This window comes from Diadema setosum, chromosome 13 (genome assembly GCF_964275005.1).
Source record: "Diadema setosum chromosome 13, eeDiaSeto1, whole genome shotgun sequence".
In the NCBI taxonomy this organism is placed as follows: Eukaryota; Metazoa; Echinodermata; class Echinoidea; order Diadematoida; family Diadematidae; genus Diadema; species Diadema setosum.
The window spans coordinates 14,777,313-14,803,373 of record NC_092697.1 but is presented as its reverse complement, the minus strand read 5'-3'; the positions used below and the strand labels follow the sequence as shown (position 1 = coordinate 14,803,373).

At 36.6% G+C, this 26,061-nt stretch overlaps 1 protein-coding gene across 1 annotated transcript in view; it reads right to left on the bottom strand.

The window, feature by feature from the left end:
* LOC140236436 (gamma-aminobutyric acid type B receptor subunit 2-like) overlaps positions 1 to 26,061 on the bottom strand; it is a 72,191-nt gene that overhangs the window by 12,242 nt on the left and 33,888 nt on the right. Inside the window, exons 2-10 of the mRNA XM_072316360.1 lie at positions 20,251 to 20,406; positions 16,822 to 16,992; positions 16,213 to 16,314; positions 14,050 to 14,115; positions 9,582 to 9,779; positions 3,661 to 3,793; positions 2,135 to 2,229; positions 1,454 to 1,514; positions 633 to 716 (exon numbers count right to left, since the gene is read on the bottom strand). Coding sequence (XP_072172461.1) covers positions 633 to 716; positions 1,454 to 1,514; positions 2,135 to 2,229; positions 3,661 to 3,793; positions 9,582 to 9,779; positions 14,050 to 14,115; positions 16,213 to 16,314; positions 16,822 to 16,992; positions 20,251 to 20,406 — 1,066 coding nt within the window. The remainder of the gene's footprint in view (positions 1 to 632; positions 717 to 1,453; positions 1,515 to 2,134; positions 2,230 to 3,660; positions 3,794 to 9,581; positions 9,780 to 14,049; positions 14,116 to 16,212; positions 16,315 to 16,821; positions 16,993 to 20,250; positions 20,407 to 26,061) is intronic.

The following is a 26,061-nucleotide window of genomic DNA, read 5'->3' as shown; positions in this document are numbered from 1 at the left end:
GTAAAGTAACAACATTTTTTTTTCATTTCGTGTGCAGAACAAGGAGAACATGTTAATTCAAAAAGACCAACATGCTCTCTTTATGCTGATATTAAAATAATGTCCTTCTTTAAAGTTTGGTTCCAATCGGCAGTTTAATCAGAAAGAAAATTTCGTCAACCTCCTTTAAACCATAACACTAACAATGTTTATTCCAGTGGAAACAGATTTTGGGGGAGTGGTTTACATGGAACACGAGAGGACAGTTCAGAAAAAGGATGACTGTGCGAGGTATGGAGAAATTTCAGCCAGGATAAACATTTGGTTTTTGGATAAGCAAAAAGACAAAGTGTCGGATTTTGAATAGAAGAGACTGTCGAAGGAGGAAAAATTCCTTAGTATCATCATTTCCAAAATTCCATGCACCCATCGCTTAATTTGATGAAAAAAAAAAAACACACACACACACAATGATATGAATAGAAATTTCATTCTGGATATACTTCTTGATTCTCCTTTTGCGAGTATGTCGTTGTAGACGAACGTTAAAGCTCATGCAATCTCGACAACATTCTATTGGAACGTGGAGAAAACGGCGAGCTGACTCAGTACAGAAAAGCGATCAAAATGGCATTTATTTTTATTTCTTTTACCGATCCAGGTGAGATTGTAAGGACCACTCCAGTCAAAGCGTCTGTCGCCCTGGTAGTAGTAGCCGATTATCCGAGGAACTCCATCTTCAAATGACAACACGCCACGAAAATGACGAAAGGAAAACATTACCAAACACAAAACAAAAAACTACAACAAACGAACAAACCAACCCATACCTACACGAAATACGTTTACATCGTTTTTTTTTTTCTTTTTAAGATTTTTTCCGCGTTTCCAATAGGTTTGTGTACTCATTAGATAGACTCAATGTGATTGTTTATATATCTTTTCCTATCCCCAGATGTTATGTAAGATTTGTAACTGTATATAAATATAAGTATATATATATATATATATATATATATATATATATATATATATATATATATTCTTCTCTCGTTTTTTTTTTCTTCATTTTTTTTTCTCTTTTTCTGTTCAAATAAACGTAGTATGGCAACACCATTGTGTGTGAGTAAGTAATAAAAGAGAATAAATCAGAAGTCAATTCAGAATGTCAAGAAGTAGACATAGATGAATACATCACCACGATTACGTGCACATCCTAAACTGCCAATTTCAAAGAAAGAACCAACAGATAATGTTTCAATTTATTTTTGCTTTAGAGTACCATTTCGAGAAGAAACTGCAGTTTGGGATATTTGTTCTATTACACACATACACACACACACACACACACACACACACACACAAACAAACAACAACAACAGCAACAACGGCAACAAAATCATATCACATTCTGGTGCGTTCTGTGCGAAGTTTATGTGGATTTCAAAATTTCGAAGGAAACGGGTTGACTTACCCCAAATCTGTTCAACTACAAAGCGACCCAACCGATCGCCATTTGAAAACGCCAGCGGACCCTGAAATATTATTGACATGAACAACATCACAAACATTGTAGTTAAAAAGAAAATCTTCGAGCTGCCTTGAGCCCGTTAAGTAATGAGTTATTCTTCTTCCTGTGGTGTCATGTAGAAGCGGAAAACGTAACCGGTCTTGGTGCCCTGAGGAAATTTGACATATATATTTCTTTTTTCTCTCTCTCTCCTTAATATCCCGAATCTTTAAAGAAAGAGTAATATAAAAATGTTTTCACACACCATGAACGCGACTCTGATTCTAATCTTGGTCATAAAAGGAGGCTGCCTTTTGTTGCAACGCAGACGGTCCATTTAGACCGATGGATGCTATATTTCCAGTGGTCTTCAATGAGGCCGATATAAACATATTTTAGTACTGTTCGCGTGCTATCTCTTAAACGGTACCCATGAATGTCGTCACCCGTGGTCACGTTGTCGCACATTTTTCTCCAGTTGCATTTGTTGTCAATATCATAGCAATGTTATGTTTAGTCACACGAAGCTATCTCATTTAAGAGGTAAATTCATGTATATATATATATATATATATATATATATATATATATATATATATATATATATATATATATATAGTTACGGTAGATACATTAGCAACTTACCGACATCCCATAGGCATCTAGTTCGTCCAGTTTCTCCATAAACACCTCCCTCATCTCCGAATCTTCATAGTTGAAATTGTCGATCGTTTTATTGACTGAAAGAAATAACACAAATCAATGTCAGAGTCCGTTTCGAGATGAGTTGATCATTTTGTTGTTGCATATTCATGAGTCAGTCGTGAAGGTTGGATATGTCACGCGCTAACAATGACTTTAGACAAATACTTCCCTATAAGCCCAGTGTTACAAACTGACTTCTATGATACATAGCAAAAATCGATAGAGCAATCATGACAATCGGAACAGAGGATTTTTCGTCAAAATCGCTGGTTAAATAAATTTGAAAAATGATAATAAATATGCAAATGAGATGAGGTGTTGTCCACATGTTGGCGTGATAATGTCATTTAAAAAAAAATAATAAAACTGAAACCAAGTTCATGCTATATTCACCAGCAGCATATTTCGGCACACAATTTTTCGAGCAATTCGTTATCATAGTTTCACCATAGAATCTTTGTTGGGTGTATATTGGACTATGTTATTTGAACTATTTTTTTTTTTTTTTTGGTGTGAATTCAAGCCAAAAGGTTTATGAAAGAGAATTGATCATATACAATTAATGCCAGTATAGATGAAATAAAATTACAAGAAGTAGACTTTGTGACACCAGCTACCCGTTTTCGTGAAGTCACAACATAATGGTCTCTGAATAAATTTCAGAATGGCCAAAGACACTCATGTAGCTATGTAGAGAAGTATATCCATTTCACGAAGTCTCTGATAAATGTGTCTTATATAAGCACTAAGTCTCATATAAGACGTTTTAATGTTTCACGACGAATAATCATTGCGAGTTCTGTCTTGATCTCAGAAGCGGATCTAGAGGGGGGGGGGGTTGCAACCCCCCCCCCCCCGCAAAAAAAAAAAAAAAAAAATCCGGGGACATTTTTTTTTATCTTATCTTTTTTTTTTTAACTTGTAATTTTTTTTTTTCTATTTATGGCAATGACCTCTATACCCAAAATAGTGGTGTTTTAGATGCAAGAAAACGCCATTTTCACACACAGATTTTCAAAAATTCTCCCTACTGTGGGAGGGGGGACACCCCCCGCCCACACCCCCCTCGCTGGCTCCGCTCGCTCGGGCTCGGTCGCCACGCTCCCTCGCATACCGCCCCAACCCCCTCCTTTATAAAAAGCTAGATCCGCCCCTGCATCTTATAGATTTGTGTCGATTTATACCGACATTTCCGGTGTGTTGCAAATCACGGACACAGGCCGTGATAGCATTAAAGAACCGAGGACAGCTACGCTAGAAAGACAGGTTTGGAGGGGCAACTTCGTTTAAAGAACCCGAGATGGCATAGGCTGAAGCTAATACATGCCCTCGAATTGGTAGAAGTGTTATAGTTGCAAATGTTTCGGCGACCATGTAGATTTTTTCCCCATCTCTTATTAGAATTACAAAACATTTGATATTCAATTGTCACATCGCATGCATTCGATTAAGCATATTCAACTTACGTTGCGCCAATGGTTCAATGGATGCGTTGAGCGCCGCCGCCACAGCCCACACTGCATCGTAGACGAACGTGTGCGCAGAGAAGTACGCCGATCCGGCCCGTTCGCTGTAGAGCGCTTCGTACTGCTGCGCATTCTGCCGGGAGGGAACAAAATTTGTAATAGCATCGTATTTTGCAGATATTGATAAAAAAATCTACCCTTGTATGCCTGTGATTACACGAGCGTTAATTATGAGGTAGGCCTATAATACTAGGACACAGATTGTGTGTATTCATATCTGTAAGTGTCTCTTCAGATATAGACTGGCCTTATTACACGGTCTTTATCTTTTTTTTTTTCAGATTCTTTGTGTGTGTAATAAATTACTGTTGATACCGAGGTAGCAGAATTTGAATACAGTATACACAGGAAAGCAAGTACTGGCCCGTACTTGTCACGATTATTACGCATGCAGTGAAGACAAACTCATCGTATATGAAAACTAAGATCTTGGCAATCAAAATGACCCCCAAGCGAACTCGATTATACAAAGCTCCTTTGACAGAAAGACTTTCATTTTGATTTATGATGTATAAAACATGCATTCAGCCTGCCGGCCCTGAGGAAAAGGTAGGGTGATGAAACCAATATGCATAATATGCTTAGCATGAAACCGATATGCACACTAATGAAATCAGGTTTAAGTAACTCGGAAGGGAATGTGCATTTCCGTTCCTCTATGTATCCTATAAGCCAATTCACGGTTAGCACTAGTCTGCAATGACCTCTCCAACCACAGACTTTGCAAAACATGGAATGGTCTTCAAGAAGAACAGTTGAAAACAGCAATGCGGGAAGTGTTAATTTACATGTCAATGCTGCATGAATGGCTTTTGTTAATGTTGCTGGAAAGAATGCACATTCACCTGTAAATACCAATCTGCACCTGGTTCATTTACAACAAAGTTGTCAAGAAGCCCTATCTAGATTTGAATACCTCAGTTGCAAATCCATTTCAAGAGAAGGTCAGTAATGACCTTCATCTGCACATGCTCAGATTGTAACTGTGAACTGGCTTATTTGGTTTAGATTTGGTTTTAAAGGGATGGGATAGTTTCGGTTGAGATGGGTTGACCAACATTTCCAACATTTTTTTGAAGATGATTTTTTTTTAAAATAATGAGAAACTTCTTATGAAATATGAAAGGACAAAATACTCATATGAAGAATTCAAAATTTATTTGCTTAAAATTGGTTTAGAATGGCTGAGATATCCAAAACAAAGCGACCCTAATAAAAGGTGGTCCAACCTGTTATAGGGATCGCATTGTTTTAGTTTTTTTTTTTTTTTTGGATATCTCAGCCATTTCAAAACCGATTTTCAGCAAATAAACTTTGAATTCCTCTTAGAATTGTATGCTTTTTAACATTTCATAAAGTGGTTTCTATAAGTGTCTCACAAAAAAAAACTACTAAAAACTGAATTCTCACCTGAACCAATACCATACTATTTCTTTAAATGTAATGTATCTTGAATGACGCGTGTCATTTTCTAACAAAGAGAGGCACCTTCATTCGGGAATAGCGTGTTCACGATCATCTGGCCGTTTCACTGGTAAATATGGTTGTGGAGAATTTGATGGCAAAACGACTTAACTCCATATTTGTTAAGTTGAGATATTTGAGACTGCTAAAAACAAGGAAAATGATGAGAAAATATGGGATAATTTCTAATCATAACTTCGAGAATATTCCTTGTTATTCTAGAAGTGAGGGATCACTGGAAACGTTCTGTTTTACGCTGTTTGATGATGGATTTACTTTGGAATGTTTAAGAATGTCCCTTTTGCCTATTTTGTGGTCAAACTTCTCACATACTGAACACAATATGCTTTGATCATTACTGAATCAAATTTAACTTGCATTTATTTGGCATTTGTGTTCGAAGTACATGTCATCCTACTGGACACAGTTAGTAAAAAAAAAAAAAAAGAAGAAGAAAAAAGTGTCATGCAACTCCCCCCCCCCAAAAAAAAAGCAACAACAACAACAGCCCATATATATTATGTAGATATATGGGTTGAACTACTTTCTAGCAATGTGTCCATGTTTACATAAGCTGTTGCAAAAAGCAGATAAATAGCTTGCATACTGCAAAACATAAGTCAGAGAATACGGTATATGCAGACCAACTTGCAAAAAAAGTATGGAAGATGCCTCGGAGTTAAAAAGAAACCACATAGATACATTCATTTATCATGCACGTACTTCTGATAGATAATACTATAAAACGGAAGTCAGAGAGAAATTAATGGTATACCAGTATGTATGGTGGTTAATCATGATGCCTGTGCGCTGTAAAAAAAAAAGAAGAAAGAAATAATGAAATAAATCCCAGAAGTTATCATATGTATTCACCATGCAAGTATTTCTGACAGAAACAACAACACAGTTGGTTATGATTGTTTTTAATTCATGTGTTTCAGTGAAAATTTTAATATGTGCCTATTCAGAATTGCGATAAGTGAGCGTTTCAAACTGCATTCACTCTAAATAGACACACGTGAATCTGGAAAATATCCTTTAGATTTTTTGTTTCCAAGAAAAGGCAATTGACCCCTGCCTATCAGAATGGCGCATAGTTTCAAACTGCATTCACTTAAATAGACACATGTGAATCTGAAGAATATCCTTTAGGTTTTTTTTGTTGTTGGTTTTTTTTTTCTAAGAAAAGGCAACTAACCTCTGCCTATTAGAGTGATGCATGAACTCGAGAGCACGCATCACTATATCGTTAATTTTGCGCATCACAGAGAGCTGTTCGTTCGTTAATGCTGTCAAAACCCTTACGCGACCCGGGAGCTGCGCGAAGGGTGAAGTAATCCAACGTTGATTGATAGATCACGAAGACTAATAATCACCTTGATCGGTCACCATACCGACAACGGGCTTTAATTTCTCTCAACATCTATTCCAATGACAATTCTAGCGTGATGGCCAGCCAGTACTTTACACGCGATCGCTCCCCTGAATGGACGAAACGAATCTGCAGTTGACCCCGCCGACGAAAATAACCACGCCTTCAATATTCGCTCATTGCCGGTCTGTCCGGCAAAAGAGCACGCACAGAACGTTACCATAGCAACCACTCATTACATTCTAGAGAATGTAATCAATGAGAAGGACGGAGACATCAAAATATACTTTATATCTATATTTCATATGGTCCTGACAACACGCTTTTGTCCCGACTTTCTGGAATCGAACGCAAACAACATCGTTAACTTGGCATATATGCGTCTATCATGATATAATTGTACTTGCATCAATAATGACATAAACCAACTGGTATTCCTTTCTCCCCATTCCTCCCACTTTGTCTGTCCGTGTGTCTGTTTTTCTGTTTCTTTGCTGTCTATCCCTCTTTTCTTAGATTTTTTTCCCTCAGAAATAGGATATAGAGCGAGCGACAGAAAAAGAGACAGAGTGAGACGGAGGGATAAAAAGGATACATATGAGTTTATAATGTCTGATTAAAAAAAAATAGTGCAGTTATACAGCTGATCGGACAAACGATGGAGAAGTTTTTTTTTTCCTCTACATAATTTTACGCACCTTTTGTCAAAAAAAAAAAAAATGAAAATAAATTGAAGTGAACTGAATTGAAGTGAACTATCTTGTATGCTTTTAAATCCAGAAAGTCGCGACAAAAGCGTGTTCTTACAGGACAATATGAAATATAAACAAAAAGGAATACATTGTCGTCCTCGGCCTTCTCGTTATCTTCTACTTGGATATTTCAATTCTCTTCTTAAAATATCATACGTATAGTAAAGCGTTTCAAGGGTTTCGATTTCTTTTTATAACGCTTCGCAGAAACACCCTGAACCTTTTTAGTGCTAATACCTAAATCGAAAAGGATTTATCAGAGAAGAAATGGGGAAAAACACGTTAAATCATAAGTCCGCCATTTAATGCTGAGGCGTTGAAGGCAGATATATTACAAATCGTTCGTGAAAACCCCGCCCCTATACCCTCTCCTCCATTTCCTTTTTGGTTAAAAAAAAAAAAGAAGAGTGCAATCTTATGGACAAATGTTTGATATAACCGTCTATGATCACCCTGATGATCTTATACGGAGAGTAATGAACAAACTCAAACACACACACAAACAGACACACACATACACACTTCCAAACTGCGCTCTATGTTAACACACACACACACACACACAAGCACTGGCAGCAACAAACGCTAAACACAAGCAGTGGGAGAGCGTATTATCGTCTGCATGACAACCATAAAAAATGAGGGAGTAATTACAGAGCTTTGATACTGGATTGAGACAGGTAAGTTATCTCATAGATCCTCCATGTGCTTGTTGATATTTTCTATTGAACTTTATAAACATCACCACTTTTGTTTTCTTCGCATTTCCCAGTCGCCCCAATGAGAATAATTTAATGTTTAAGATTGTTGGCAACTCGTCAACTAGAGGATCATTTCATGCTGTTTTTCGTTTGGCTCTCGTGTACAATTTTTGTAGTTTCTGAATTGCTATTGCCTAAATTGGAAAGGAATTATCACAGAAGAAAGGGGAAAACAGTTTAATTGTAAGTCCGCCGTTTAATGCTGAGGCGTTATGTATTTTCTATATCACTATTCTTGACAACCCCTCCCTCACCCACCTTCCATTCCTTTCATCTTGTCTTTAAAAAAAGTGCAATCATATGAACAAACCTATGATATAACCGTCTATGATCCTACTCACGGGGAGTAACGAACAAACACACACTCACACAAACATGCACACACAAACGCACACACAAACGTCCAACTGCACTCTTTTTAAACACACACACACAGACACAAGCACAAGCAGCAACAAACACTAAACAAAAGCAAGGGGAAAGCGTATCGTCTGCACTTAAATGAAGGCAAGAATAAACATGCATGTAATTATGCATGTTATGGCGACCATAAAAATGTAATTACAGAGCTTTGATACAGGACTGAAACAGATAAGTTATCTCTCAGATCCTCCAAGTGCTTGCTGACATTCTTAGGGTCACTGAAATTGATCAAAATCACCACCTTCTTTGCATCTGCCGGTCGCCTCAAGCAGTTTGATGCTTAAGATTGTTAGCGACTCTGTAACTAAAGGGTCATTTCTCGCTGTTTTTCGTTTGAATCTGGTGTAGGCCTACAAGTAAGTTTAGTTTCTGATTTGCACTTTTTATCTTGGTAACGTTCATGCTTTATGGCTGTATAAAGCATGTTTACATATTTAAAAAAAAATCTCTGCTTCTGTGACATGAAAACTTTATTACCTCGTGTGATTTGCAAGTGCGGTTGCGACTAAATAAAATAATGTCAATTTCTGTCTTGCTATAGCTTTGCTGCAAGTGCGGAAAGAGGAGAAAATGGGACTTGAAAACAACAAGAGTGAGGTTGGACGCGATGAGGTCATCCTACGAGGTCGACATCGACGAGTCGAACGGCCCACGTGCTAGGCATGGTCTATGAGTCATAGACCCACGAGTTATAGACCCACGAGTTATACAGCCTACGAATTTCACAGCACGCGAGCTAGACACCAAGCAAAACAGGCCCGCGAGCTCGACACTTCGTACATTAAGCTCCGTGCTGTATAGTGTGGAGGTTGGGCCTTGGGCCTTGTTTGCCTGGTATCTAGCTCTAAGCCTTATTTGCCTAGTGTCCAGCTGGTGGACCCTACAGCTTATTTGATGTCGAGTTCGTGGGCCTTTATCACCTCGTGTCTAACTCATGAGTTGTTTGACTAATGAGATGTAATAGTGGGCTGTATATGACTCGTGAGCAGTATGACTCGTGGGCTGTACAACTCGTGGGTGTCGAGATAATGACGTGAACCCGGACGGATACACTACGTCTTCTTTTCTAAAAATGTGCAATGATTGTACCTTTCCACTGATAGTGGGGCCTTCGTAGTCGCTGATGAAGACCCAGTTAGTGATGATGGCACCACGACTCGCGTCAATCAGCTGTTGGGCATCGCAAGAGATGGAGGGATCTTCCCTCAAGAGGAACTCTGGGTCTTGGTAGCCGACACCACGCAGAATCCATGCGTAGCGCTCGCCATACATACCCAGTTTGTTGGCCTGGGAAAAAACAGAAAGATATCTTTCATGTTTATCCAGCACGTCAAAGTATGAGGGCGACTGTATTTTACAGGATATATATTTGTCTCTCCCGTCCTTTTGTTGTAGTTTTCGTTCCTGTTCGAGTGTATATTGTTGCTTCTTCTTCTCCTTCTTTGTTTTCTTTTTGTTGCTGTTGTTGTTATTGTTGTTGTTTTTTGCATGAGTGCAGATTCACTTTCATGATCGAATTCACTTTTATTCTGCAGGTCTTTTGTTCATCAGTTCAGTTCAGTTCAATGACATTTGTCGGACAGACCTGCCCTCAACAGAATTAATGGACACTAATTTTAACTTTTCGATTTTCTTCTTTGTGGATGTGAGACTCAGACTAAATCGTAAATGTACTCCCACGCCCACACATACACAACAAGGGTTAATTAACAGGACGCACACACCACTTCTTGTACTTTAAACTTTATTCATACTTTATTTTCATTTGGGTTTTTTTTTTTTCAACAGAATATACCAAGTAATGTGGGAAAATGGACATGCATACACAAGAAGCAAAAGAAAAAAAAATAATTATGATCACAGGGGATCATATCATATAGTTATATCTGTATATTCTGTGGGAAAAAATGGAGGTACCCTCTCAAAAGACTATGCTTGTACTTTGTGGATACCTCAAAGGGGAAAAAAGAGAGGGTGAAGAGATTACAACTACAAAGGGTGCGGGAAAATGAGGAAAGAGGGAACAACAAAGAAAGAAAGAAAGAAAAAGGAGTGGTAAAAAGAGGGGACATAAAATAGAGAGAACGAATGAGACAGTTCACGATGTAACAAAAAACAAAAAACAAAAAAAAAAACAAACCACACGCCTAAAATCAATACTTTATTATATCAGAATGGTCAAAGCCCTCAATTATGATTAGCCATAGCAAGACAATATAACGTATAAAGCAACAACGAAAATATCACAGCTGATTAAATTCTTTTTCTTAAATAAAAATGGGAATTCTATTAGTAGACTACATTGTATTTCTGTTGACTGAATGACTTTGAAGAAGCCAGCGGTCTAAGAATCAACAAAGGATACGCATGTTTTGCATGATCGGGCAAAGAAAATAACATCTCAGGGGTGTATTTTGTATTGGATATAGTAATATTGAAGAAAAGCTGATTGTTGATAAAGAGATACCAGAAAAAGGAGGAAACGTTTCTTTGGTGATGGTGGATAAAAACAAACTTATTTTACTCTACAATTAATTTGTTGAAAACATATTCAGAATCAATTTCATCTGAAACGATTGATCAGAAGTAAGGATCGTTTGGGCTGAAAAAATACACTTGAGTTTTTATGGAATAGGAAGGACCGATTCAAAAGGAATATATTGTTTTAAGATTATACGAATGGGAGAAGAAGAACGTCTTATTACACATGATTCGTTAAAGCTCAAAAGTAATTTGGCTGCGATGTTTGTTATATTGCAGCAAAGATATTCATTCATTCATTCATTCATTTATTTCCATATCAAAACATAACATCTACAAATATCAAAACACAATATGGGGTGGACAAGATTCTTTTTGTCATATATATCGCTGTGGATCAGAAGAGGAATAGTACTTCCTTTTTAGAGTGTGGTGATTAAGTTTCTAAAGTGAAGTTGAAAACTCCACAATATCATTTGGAAATTTTACAAGCATGGTAAGTTTGAGAGAGTGTAATAATATTTAATTCAATTCAATTCAATTCAAACTTCTGTTTTCCGAAAAGAACATAAATATTTCACTTTCCTTGGTAACAGAGAATAAGGTTGCATAATCAAAACAAAGTAAATTGAGAAAAATATATTGTGGAACCTGACATGAAAACATGAAAATTGACTGAAGTGATATAGACGATATAACAATACGCAAAACATCGAAAAATGGAGGACCCACTAAAAGGACAAGGCATGTAGGTACAGAATGTCAAATAGAAAAAATAAACTGATGGAAAGGGGGAAAAAGGCTGGGAAAAGGGTCAGAAAAAAGTCTGGAAGCCCACTAAGGAGAGAGCTACAAACAGATATACATACACACGCGAATAAACATTAAACAAGACTGGGACGACGAAACTAATAAAGGAAGACTAAAAGACAAGACAGAATGAGACAAGACTAAACAGAACAGGAAAAAATACAACGGACAGAAAGGCATAACAGATCCAGCGAAAGTGGAATATGGAAGGAGAATATAGAATAAGCCTAATAGTTTTTAACAATTGAATTACATGTTTAGATGGTAAAATTGTTTTTAGTTTCAGGATGTCAGGTAGAGAGTTGGTATGGGAAAAATGTTCCTAAGAGAGGGAAGATATTGGGCGGGGAAGTTCTTGCTTTTTTTAACATTTCATTCGATATAGCGCTTTGAAGTATTACATATTGATAGATTCAATAAGTTAGTTGATTCCTGTGAACCAATGGACATAAAAATGTCTGATTTACAGTTTGTGGTAAACAGTCAAAGTGAATAAAAGGTTTATTTACTTTGGCATGATTGTATTACGTCGACTGGATTAAAAAAAAGAGAATATTGGTGGGGGAAAAGTGCATGAATATAAAATATCTATATTCTGCTGCACGCGATGGAATTTCTTCTTTCAGCCTCATACGGTGAAGCCTGGCGGGGATGTGCCCTATCAAACGTCGAACTTGCTCTAATTCCCAACGCCTTTGCGGTAAAGAAGGCACAAAAAAGAAGGATACAGAAGCTCTTTATTTGCCACATCTCACAATGGGAAACGGAGAGACATCACGATTCAAACTGTAATTGAATTCTAGATCCGTGACGGGATACGGACTCGACTCATCATGACACTCGGTAAGTTACATTATACAGCTCATCCGTCTTCTGCCATGGATTTAAACGTGATTCGAATGCTTTCAAGGGTTTTACTACAATCAACTTCAAGTTGTTTTTTATAATCAAATATTTAACCTGTTTTGCATGGCCGTCTTGAAAATGGGATTATTCCATGGTACAGCGAACTTTGGCAACTACACGCCTATCACACTTACATCATGTACATGTTACAGTTTCTTTCTCTTTTACTTACTTTCTCTTGATATGATATTTCTCCACGCATTTTACTCATAGACTTTCAAAGAGTGGGGGAGCACAACGACAAACACACAGACATACAAACATAACCAGCAGTAACTTCTGAAGTTATGCATGTGTGATACGCATGCTACTGTACCACTATGACTATGCCTCTCTTAAAAGAGAAATCCACTCCAGAATTGTGTAAATTTTATGTTAAAGGGGAAGGCTAGTAACTGATCAGTGAGAATCAGTGGAAATGCTGGGAGATGATTGTTCCAATCCTTATGGGATTCATTCAAGAGTTCATTGTATATCTATTGTTGTGTGAAAATGATTTGCTTCAGAACGGTCTCATATTCAAGTAATGTGCAGATTAATGCTCCGTCACTGACCAGGGACGCTAACCTGGAAGCATTAAACTGCACATTACTTGAATATGAGACCATTCTGAAGCAAATCATTTTCACACAACAATAGATATACAATGAACTCTTGAATGAATCCCATAAGGATTGGAACAATCAACTCCCAGCATTTCCACTGATTCCCACTGATCAGTTACTAGCCTTCCCCTTTAAAGCAAGAAGAAACAATTCCTCTCTGAACAATATAAAACGGAACAAAGTATATAGGATAATAAATAAGTCATGACGTTCTGAAATTTCACAATTTTTCCCAAAACACTTGACCAGTTGTTATGAATTTGAAATGAAAGTTGACAGTGTCATGACATCAAAATTTCTTTTAACCTCATTTTATATACAGAAGTGACAAAAAATATCATATTTCAGCTTTATGAACACGGAACTTGCCTCGAAACCACTCAAAATGATTAAGAAACAATCTTAACTATCATAATATCTTTGGTACGGGGTTATGCTTTTGCCTGTGTTAGCTAACATATCATTTTTCTGAATTTCATATTTAACATACATGAAAAAAATTGTGAGGACAAGTCATGATCAGATCGCTCATTTGAATATTCATAAGGACTGGTAAAGAAATGTTTACCGAAAAGAAAAGTGTGAAATTGATAAATGTCATATTTTCCTTATATCTCAATAGACCTTTTTGCTCCATTTCCACAAAGTTCTGTAGGGAATATTTTCTCTTTCTCTTAAATGTTATTAATTTATGGCGTGAATTTCCTCTGGTATACAACCTTCTGACAGTTAGATGCATGTGCCAGCCTACCTACCTCGCAGAAAACTTTCCGTGCTTGTGGCTCCCAAAAGAGACCGATGATAATTCTCGCGTCCTTCTCCTATAGACAAGAAGAAAACATGAACACCACTTTATTACTGATGTCAGAAGCTTGCTGGCAAAATATAAAAAGATGTCATGTTATGAAGAGTCATGTAGTATAGGAGATGAGTCTTCTGAATTTAGACTATATAGCTTGATTCGCACGGACAACGAAAAATCAAATAAGCCGGGTCTTGTCTATAAGCCCTATCATTCGTTATTTCTTTTGTTATCAAAATATCATTGAGTCATTGACCATTTTCTTCATTTACATCTCAAAGGCATAATTTACTATTTGCAGATGAAACAACAACCCAGCACTAGTGTTTCAAAATAGTTCTAATGTGAGTTGCGAATAGAAACAACCAATGTAAAAGTTTGAATAAGTATAACCGATGTCAAGTATTGTTAAATTACAAAATGTGAATAATATTTATAATAAAAAATTTTTCCAAACTAAACCGTCTACAGTTACGGTTTTATGAGAAAAATAGTGATATATCTCCTTATATTTCACGCTTTATTGCAAAAAAAAAATCATACGGTAGGATGTTTTGTGATACAACTGACCAACACATATGCATTAAAAGTGATATCTTGAACATTTTTTAAATCAGTGCTCCCAAAGGTAAACAGGACCTTTAAAGTAAGAATATTAAGGTGAATTACACATTTGTATTTCCCAGATATGTCTTCACTGAGGGAATGCGTAAATGAGTGAAGTGAAATAGAATACAGTGTTAGTGTGAGTGAGTCATTTGGAATTATGCGCACTTATCAAATAAGCATAATCACAGTATTCACGGTGAAGATATTACTACGACGTTAGTATTTAGCCTTGCCCGCTCAGGCACACCCCTGGAAGAATACCATTAAAACTGGAGATCAGAAAAGTAATTAGAGAAGACTGGGAATCTATAAATGTACAGCTCGGGATTTTGGACTTTGCATTCGTTTGTCATTGCTGTCTATGGGGTTGATCCAAGATTTGCATGGCGGACGACAAAAGTGAGATTTCTACAATCCGCACTTTACCGTCATGGATAAGTTTCATATTGAAAGGTAAATCCAAAGACCCTATCGTCCGTAGATGTTTAGCAGCTCAGTATATCATCTTCCGTGTTCGCTTCAGTACTGTTGCAGTCGTCAACATACAATTACAGTGCTGCCCGTGTTTCGGTAGTCTAATGGAACGTCTGTTTTACTAAACCTTCGAAACCCTTACACTAGCTACACACAGAGAGGTAAAGGATTGACCATCATGACGACTTACAAAACTTTAACCCCAGTTCTACACTAGATGGTGATACGCTCAACCAAAAAAAAAAAAAGAATCCGATATATATATATATACTTCACACAAAGCTTCACAACACTGCCGGTTTCATGCGACATCTTCTGTTATCTACATTGTCTCAACTATAATTTCACCTAGGATGACAGAGGCGTGCGGTAGGAATATCAACATCATCACACTATATATATATATATATATATATATATATATATATATATATATATATATATATATATATATAATATTATATATATATATATAAAACCAATGTCCTTAAACCACGCACATGCAGTGTTGAGACATCATTTCAACTGATGCGTACACATAATTTCTAATTTTGCTCTCGGTGGCGCAAAAATGAATCAACGATCAACTTTAAGCCCATCATTAAAGCGAAACAACACACTGAAAAAATGACACACACACACACATACACACACACACACACACAAATACACACACAATACACATACCCTAAACACACATCAACAGTATTATATGCAAACACTATTTTACACACACACACACACAATCAACATTATGTGAACACTCAGTCTGATCCGTAACGACGCCACCAAACACGCACAAAGACAATCATGCTCGATTAACCTTTGTCAGTATGGCGATTCGTCTCGTGGAAAGCACGATGATAGGGCCCTTCGCGATTTGTCACTGTTAATTCCATCCCATTAAGAATGCTTTCTATTCCCCTGCTGCCAGTATGTTAATCATTTTCGATTCATTTTTGGAAATTTGCTTATCTTTATGGTCATAAGGCCTTGATAATTGGAAGGGCACACGTTAGGCCAGCCTATTTACCTTAATGTATCTCATAGCATACGATGGGTCTTCATCGAAGAGTTCATTCGCTACAATGCTGATATTATTGGCCAACAGGAGAGATCGCAGGTCTTCCATTGTCTGTAAAAAAAAAAAAAAAAAATAGAGAAAACCGATGAAAAAAAAAAATACCCAACGTGTATATTACTCATGATAGCTTATATCCATGTATGTATGTATGTATGTATACTTACGAGTATATATATTTATATATAATATATATATATATATATATATATATATATATATATATATATATATATATGAAATAGTAATCTATTCGTCAATATAAGTATACAGATTATGTATTGTGTACATACATTCATTTATGAATATTTGCATAAATAGACACATACATACGCTTTCTTGCAGAGCTATATAATATGTTTATTTAATGAAATGAGAATACTTTACATGATTTACCAAAGTGAAATACTAAAATAGATTACTGGTCAACAAAAGAGGCATACAAGAGAGCAAATAGGAGTAATTCTAGGATTGATTTATTTTCATTTATGGTTTAGGAGTTTGGTTGTTAACGAATTGAAAAAAGAGAAAGAAACAAACGAGAAGGAACGAGAGACTAACCGCTGTGAAAAGAACGTTGCTGTATCTGATAATGGCCACGCGATCCCAGCCAAACATCTGGATGAGCTGTACCCGCGGTACGTTCTGCTGGGCGGCGGACTGCGGCGTGCGGTAGAAGTACGGGCATTCCTCTCGATCGCTGAGGGCTGGGGATGACGCGCCATAAGAAATCTACGTGATTCAGAGAAAGAAACGGTTAGAGGAGAAATTCAGTCCAAATAAAAGTTACCCTGATAAAAAAGAATAAACTCTAACGAGTTCAACAGTAAAAATTTGACTGAAATCAGATGAAAAATAAGGAAGTTGTGACATTTTGAAATTTTGCTAATTTCTGCAAAACAGTTCTTGGACAGTGGGTATGAATATGCAAATGAGTGAGCTAACATGTCGTATCCTCATAATTTTCCATTGATCTTGTACAAAAAATAACGAAAATTCAGTGTTTCTGTCATTGAACTCTGAAACATGATGTTATTCCTGGTTGAATATCTTCACAATAGTGATCAGATAGATATACCAGGATTTGAGCCTCGGGCACAGGCCTAATTGCGTTTGACTGAAAAACTGGAAATTTCAACATTTTATGTTCAAACTATCATGACAAGTCACTTTGCCATTTGCATATTCATATTGACTGTCCAAGAACTGCTTTCTGAAAAATTAACGAATATTTGAAATGTCATAACTTCCTCATTTTACCGTTGAACTCGTAATATTTTTTTTTTTATCAGACAAACTTATATTTGGACTGGATTTCCCTTTTAAAGGAGACCTCCGGTGATTTTACGACTTTTACATTTGTTTGAAAAGATTTATTTCTGCATTTCATATTTTCTTTCAGAATAACAAAAATAACAAAGGCATGTTCAATTACACAAATACAATTCTGAAAATTATTGACATATTACATAGTAAGTCATATTTTGTATGTAAAGACAAATGAAACGTTAAATAACATACAAAATGTTTATATGGCCAATAATGACTTAATTCACAGTACAATATATAATATATACATATGATGCAGAGGGCCGCCGTTATAAGCCGTGCTTGAACAGACGGACAGCTATGAATAACTATGAATTGGATATACATTGTACTAACTATGAATTGGATATACATTGTACTAGGTACAGAGCTTCAGAATTTATAGTTATCGGGATGAGGAATAAGAATGTTTTCAAAATTCATAACAAATTGCAATGAACAAGGATGATGACATGGCAGCCTCACCATAGGAATATATGAGTTTGGGCTCAAGGAAGCAGAACAAAGGAAGAAAACATGCACAGATTATACACAGGTGAACTTGTTAAACAAGAGGTATTGTAATTGAATTACACTGCTATATTTCTGAAATATGTGAGGCTTCTATGTCATCAACACAGCTGTTCAGTGTAATTTGTTTAAGTTTTTCAAAGCATTGGTTTCTCTGCTCAAGGGTCACTACAAATTATCCAAATCTATATGGAGCTGTCGATTTATGTACATGATATGAAATTATGAAAATCGTCAGGAATGCCCCTTTAATGGTGTTTTTTTTTTTTTTTAATGAATCGATACACATACACACTAACATCTGAGGTGTACATGCGGCGGGGTAAATTACGATCATCATTGTGGTTGTAGATCATTCGTGATAATGACGTCAATGCTGCGTCATTGGCCATCACTGACGATGAAAGTTGAAGGTATGCGTCACTCTCAAAGTTCTCTTACTGTAGACGCAATATAGTACGCCATAGGTGCTGACTCATATCAGGCTGGGCCGGCGCTACGTTTTTAAAGTAAGGGGCCCAGTTTATGAAAACGGGGACGTCGATTTGCTTTGAGGATGGAGGGGGAAAGGCATATTGGATAACATATTTCTGGTGCCACTTTCGGTTTCAATCAGCTGACAAGAAAAAAAAAGAAAGGTTGAATCACAAAAAGAAATTTTCTGGTTCCATTTCCGGGCCAGAACCCCCTAAAAAACAAACAAGCAAACAAACAAGAAGATATGACCCTATGTATTATGCCCCCCCCCCCAAAAAAAAAAAAAAAAAAAAAAATAGGGGCGGATGAAACATTTTTTTTTTACTTTGTATTGCCTCATTGACCCGCTTGCCATCATTCACAAAGTAATTAGACATAGGCTTGTATAGCACATACATGCATACAAACATTCGAGGGCCGTATACTTTTTTATACACATGTAACGTACATGCTTACACACATGTGAACACACACACACACACACACACACACACACAAACACACACATTCAACATTTAAGCACAGAAGCAAGTACCACAGTAAGTAATGAATATCCATAAATGCATACATATTACATTCTCCATATCCTGTGATTGCGTCTCTTCCTGTGTGATGAATGAGTGCTCATAAATTCTATGAATCCCGATATGCCTATATTACTCTATTCATTTTTTACTGTAACAGACTAGGTGGGGTGGGGGGGGGTCGAGAGACCTAATGGTTCACATCATGGATGACATATTAACATGTTACCTTCATCTGTCTACATGTATGACTGCTGAAAGTAACAAGGCTAGAGAATTCTGATATTGGTATGAACGAAACAGACTTGCATGGCTATTTGCAGGTCATCCCATATTGCTATAGTTACATGTTGCCATGTGTAACAGTAATGAGTGTGGATACAATCCGTGGATATAGTTTTATTGAATAACGCTTCTGGTTGAGTGAGGATATTCCATTTGACCACACCACTAATAGCTGACGTGTTTGTATATGGAAGATCAGAGCTAGTGGATATTACGGAATACCCTTGGCGATTATGTCTGGACAAAAATCGGCATAATTTAATCAGCCGACATGGCGTGCTTCAGTTTTCAACGTATCGAAGAGTCTGAGAATAAAATGTTGTTCTGCTGAACGTAATATATTCACCTAACTTAGTACCAAAGTCTATACTGAAAGCTTTCTTCCCACGGGGTTCAAGTAAAAAGGGGGTCTTGAAAAAAAAAACAATAACAAAATTAATGTTAATCCAGTCTGCAAAACAAATTCGCTTCTGTGCGCTCATGCCGGCATACCGCACTTTTATCAAGGATTGAAATTGGAGTGAAGTGTTTTATTTTAGACACAGTATAAATGAACGCATTGCTGTGTAACAGCTTTGCATTCCAGCTGTGATTTGTCACTAATGCTATGAAAAACATTCTGTTTCATGAATATTGCTACGATGTGAAAGTACGTTTCAACATTACGCAAAAGACTCTTTAAGTGTCTGAGTGTATGTCAGTCGATGTCAATGTACAGTGGTGGATCAAGGAGGGGCGCACTGGGCGCGCCCTTCCCCTTTATATTTTTGTTAAAACAAAAGGAATAAAAAGACAAAATCGAGGTGGGTGCGTGCACCCCCACCCCCTTTTCGGAATTCCTGGATCCGCCCCTGATGTAGTATACCTCAATGACGTTCCAATGTTTGGACGTGTCGCACAAGATGACACAGTTCTCCGAGTAGAAGCCGCCGATAAGGAAGGGTTTAGGCGGGCCAGAATAGATGTTTTCGTAGAACAAATTCGCCGCAAAACCCGGGTTGGGTGCAGTGGGCGTCATGGGCTGCAAGAAAGCAGGAAATAAAAATCATTCATAAACATGAACAGAAAGACATATTCACTATAATTATAACATACTAGTGCACGCAATTCATGGTCAGATTCATGGTTAAAACTTTTGCACCATGCACCACTGCACATTTTTTTTTTCCCAGTGAGTGGTAACTTTACCTGTTTTGATTTTCTATAGTTTCTGTTTCTAAGGACATTTTCCTCGACATGCGTTTGCCAATAGAAATGGTTTTCTGTTATACTAATTATAGGTCTAGTGGAAATTCTCAATGCTCGAATGGTCAGAAGCTATAGCAGTGTGTTAAGCCAGGTTCAAGTGTGTACGTGTGTGTCACACACAAACACACTGCTATAGCTTCTGACCATTCGAGCATTGAGAATTTAGGGTTTCTGGGATGAACACTGATCTCGGGCTTTCTATAGCTCACTCGGTAGAGCACCGGGCCAGCAATCCGGAGGTCTCGGGTTCGAATCCCGATGGAATCCCATTTTCTTTGCTCAATTTTCCACTAATAAATAAAATTCATTCCTGGTCAGTTTTTCTGTTGGAGTTTGTTACATACTATAGGTTTGTTTAATTTGTCACTTGAATCGCAGGTACCTTCAAAATGATTGAATCGTATGCTTGAATATGCTCCCTCCACCCCCCTCAAAAAAGAATGACACCTATTCGTATGCACTTCATATTATATTCATATTGTTTTTGAGAATAAGAAGAAAACGGCCAATACTAATTGCTGCTCTGTATAGAAATGACATATTTTTCTTTTTTCATCTTCGTGAGATATGAACAGATAATGAGGTCATGATTGCTATTACTTTTCTCTAGTACATGCAGTAATACTGAACGGTGAAGAAAGTTAATAAACCGAGGAGCAATTACTGAAACCCTGATAAATAGGCAGTCATTAGACGAGGACTCATTAAGAAGGTATATAGGTACGAAATTGCACTTCCATAAGTAGGCATTTTAATTTGTTTGTATGAAATTGCTATGAAGATTTAACGACAGAGATAAATTCATAAAGAACCAAGCTTAAGAGCACTTTCTAGGGTAATTCTTATAAAGGGTGACAAACTACTGAAAGTTAGCATCACTCTCCTTAAACGCCCAATAGTCCAAATGATTTCACATGGCTCGATTGTACAGAAAAGGAAATACATAGTATCACAAAAACGATGATAATTTAAATAACGGTAGTAATAGTCACGCGATCTAAGTAGGCTCTTAAACAGTAATGGGGGAAAATTGTACATATTACATCTTAACTACACAGATGACCATTCAAATACTCACGAAATATGTATGAAGTGACACTTAGCAAAAGCATTACAGACATAAAAATGCGGCGTTCGGACTGTTTATCCATCTTAATGGAAACACGATGCTATTAACTGGCTTTCATCGCGAAAGTTTAATAGCAACAGCAACTAATCCTTTTTATCGGTACGTTTTCCTTCTCCATACCGACATCGTGGTGCTTTTTCCCCGCTGAAACTGTCCTTGAATAATCTCCTTGTCGGTGTCAGGTGCCTTGTGAATAACTCCTGCACTCTTCCCCACTATTCCCGATTGCTGAAGATATATACATAATACTAACTTTAAGCGGAAAATATATCTGACATCGAAGAGAAGCGACAAAAAAGATGGCATAGATTCTGTTTGTGCTCTATGTAATTTTCCGATTTGTTGGAGCTCCTCAGGCGAAATGATACCAGTAACTTAAAGACTAAAATGATGTTATATATATATAAATAAATAAATAAATAAATAAATAAATAAATAAATAAATAAATATATATATATATATATATATATATATATATATATATATATATATATATATAGTCGGAGGAGCCAGCGGACTTAGCGTTCATTCACTTGAGTGCTTTCAATATCAATCCCAAGTTTTTGACCTTTTGAAGGGTTTTCGTCATGTTCGACAGGGCTTCGAAGATCAAACCTAACAAAAAGCGACCGATTTGCAATTAAACTTGAACAAAATAAAACAAAAATAGCATCATGACATCAATATTAATATGCACTCCATTAGAACAACAATATGACATGAATTAACATGCTCTGCGGTGTTAGCAATAAAACAGCAACATGGCACAAATACACATCAGCAACATGTGGTAATTGCAATAAGATAATGCAAAATATACAAGGCAACAAAATGAAATTACGACATAAAATCAAACTAACCGATTACTTTTCTTGAGGCGTTGGGAAAGTGTAAAGTTAACATTAATGTGTAGTTTGGGGGGTCTGTGGAGCATGCAGTTACATAATATTAAATGAACATATCACGTGATAAGCATGCTTCCTACTATGGGAAAGCAAGAGTGGACAGGGCTGTAAGTAAGGTAAAATCTAACCATCACGAATAGTCTACAATGTATTCAAAGCTTTAAGAAGAATCTCTTGATTTATTGTTCTTTTATTCTATACTATACGGGGAGTGCGATTTAGAAAGTCAGGTTAAAAAGCTACCGAATCCGTCCTTCTTGGGCAAGTTGCGTTAACTGTCGCCCTTTTGTTCGTTCTCCCGAGGCGGTATGGACAATTTTATTCGTGACGTTTTACGCATTATCGATCGGGTCATCTTTGCCGAAGTGTGCGCCGCTTTATATTGATTCCTCTCGTATAATTGAATAACATCTAGATCATACTAAAATATTATCCAGTTAGCAGTCTCTCCCCCATCAGAACATAAACGTACATGCTCAGTGAGTACAAGCCCTCACAAACAAGCAAACATCACACGTATGCACGCGTAACACCCCTCCCCTCCCCCTACCCTCCCCCCCCCCCCCCCCCCGACATACACAGTCATGAGATATGAGAACCTGTCCTGGGTTATTTTCCTCTCCGAAATGAAATTTATCCACGTCAAGACTGCTGACTGACTTTTGCGCTGATTCAATCATATGACAATGCCTTGTTGCCCTTGCTCCTTTAAGTGGTTTGTTGTTGTTGCAGTGGATGTGCATGTAATGAGCTCAGGGCGTGCATGTATATCATGTGTGGCTGGAGAACTGTGCATTAGGTTTTGTTTTTTTTTCATATATAGAATTTGTGTTATGCTAAATATATAAGCATTGTGATGAAAACCTAAAATGGCCTAAAAACGGTTCAACCTGCCAGGGAAGCGCATGCTTTCAGAAACAAAATACCAAACAGGTTTAGTAATCGCTTTCTTCATCATACAGCGACCAGAATGAGATCCTGATGTTAAACCTTTGATGCTGAATATTCTTCAACAGAAATACAGAGAGAATAGTTAATGAAAAAAGTGTATGTGGGGATAATCTGATGTACGCTAAATCATATCAACATGTCGGACATTGAAGTATAAAGGAAGACAAATAAATTATATATTAGGCCTATCATAAATACTCTCTGTGAGCAACGTCACTCTGTCAAATAAGGGATCATGGTATCTTGTGAAGTTGAAATAAAGATGACCTGAAAAAACCTTGTCAAGTGGTAATCATTTTTAGGCCGTAATTCTAACCCATCTGTCCTCATGCTAATCAGCTCCTCATCAAACGAAGTTTGCACAACCCGAATAAGAAGGTTAGGAAGTGTTTGGCCATTATCTTTCGGGTCTGACTGTCGCACTTCAATTGTGCAGCTGTCCAGATATGTGAGAAAGAAAATGCATAGCCATATCCCAAAAATATACCGAAATAAAGTCGTGTCTTAGGGCTTGTTTTTGCTTTCTGATTTATTATTTTTGCAGAAAGTAACTGTGAAAACAATACTGGCACTTACTTGCCTTATATACCATCCTTGCTCAGTGGTCCTCGGTGAAAGGAGAATTATTTTTTATTTCATTTTTTATTGTATTTTCACATGCGATGCGACAAAGTGCATAACACAAAGACTATGCATATCTTGGTTCCTTTGACTTCTTATGAAGTTAATTTTCAGGCCCATCTGTCCTCATGCTAATCATCTGCTCATTAAACGAAGTTTTCACTTCCCAAACGAGAAGATCAGGAAGTTCTTGGTCATTACCTTTTGGGTCTGACTGTCGCATCTCTGTTAATAAACTACTGACATATCACACACGCACGCACACGCATACACACTTTATTCATTATAATGTAATAGATATATTATATGATATTCATCATGACAAAGATGTATATATATATATATATATATATATATATATATATATATATATATTCATTTGTTTGTGTAATAAGTGTGTGTGTGTGTGTGTGTAAAAACACATACAACCCGGGGCTTAATGTGTATTGTGGGCCTTGTTTCCTTCGTGTCGAACTCATGGGCTGTATGACTCGTGGGTGTCGGTCTCGTGACGTACACCCATCGTTCAGATGAGAGTTCGATTCCACGCCATAATCTTTTGATATTAGAGTTAGTATTGTCATATTATAGAGAGCAAAATCAGACAAATGAAAGAGCAGGGGTTTCCACAAACTCGGACCTGTAGTAAGAAAGTCATTTGATACACTTTGAGTTATCAGTTTTAAGTCGCAAATACATTGTATGAATATATATATATATATATATATATATATATATATATATATGTTATAACTATACCTCCTAAGGCCCCGACTGAACTATACACAGATCTTCATTACATCTCCTTTTTTGACATGAAATCAATAGAAACAAGATGTATCTTTTAAATCAAATCTTTTAAACCTAGCAACGATGACTTATAGGAGAAAGAGTTTGCAGTTCCTGAAAATTGTGATTTTAATGACAATATTTTGTGCTTAAAATGCAACGTTAGCCTCATCGGACCATCAAAATGTATTATATCAAAAAGTGGTGACCCGACATCTATACAGATGTGCGAATATATATATATATATATATATATATATATATATATATATATTTACATATATATATATATATTTACATATATATATATATATTTACATATATATATATATATTTACATATATATATATATATATATATATATATATATATATATATATATATATTTACATATATATATATATATATATATATATATATGTAAACAATGTAATATCCAAAATACATAGAACTCGCGTCACTGTACCGTAAAGAGATACATTGAGATATATTACAAAATAATCATCCAGCTTCATTATACTCCAGAATTACACACATAAATTATATCAACACGAAAGGTCACGACTGTCTGCACACGTGAACAAAGTAAAACATGTTACATATTATTTTATTTTTATACCGAAGCACACGTTTATATATTCAATATCTATATACTCTTCTCTCACTCTTATGTTCGCTGCCTAACCCTCATTCTCCGTCTTATTATCTCAATCTCACCCCCTCCCACTCGCACCATTAAATGTGAATCTTTGTCTGATTCCTCTACTTTTCCCTCATCTCTCTTTTGCTCTCTATCTCTCTTTCTCTCTCTCTCTCTCTCTCTCTCTCTCTCTCTCATTTCCTATATCCCTACAGCTCCTCCCTTGCTCCTTAAGCTCACTCCACTCTTTTTTTTCCTTACCCTGTAAAATTCCTTCACTTCCTTCGAATTTATTTAATACAGTACATGTACCTTTAATGTCCCCTTTTTCCAGGTTTCATTTCAGCTTTCCTATTTTTTCTTTTATAAAAACCTCATGAGTCATAGAATCT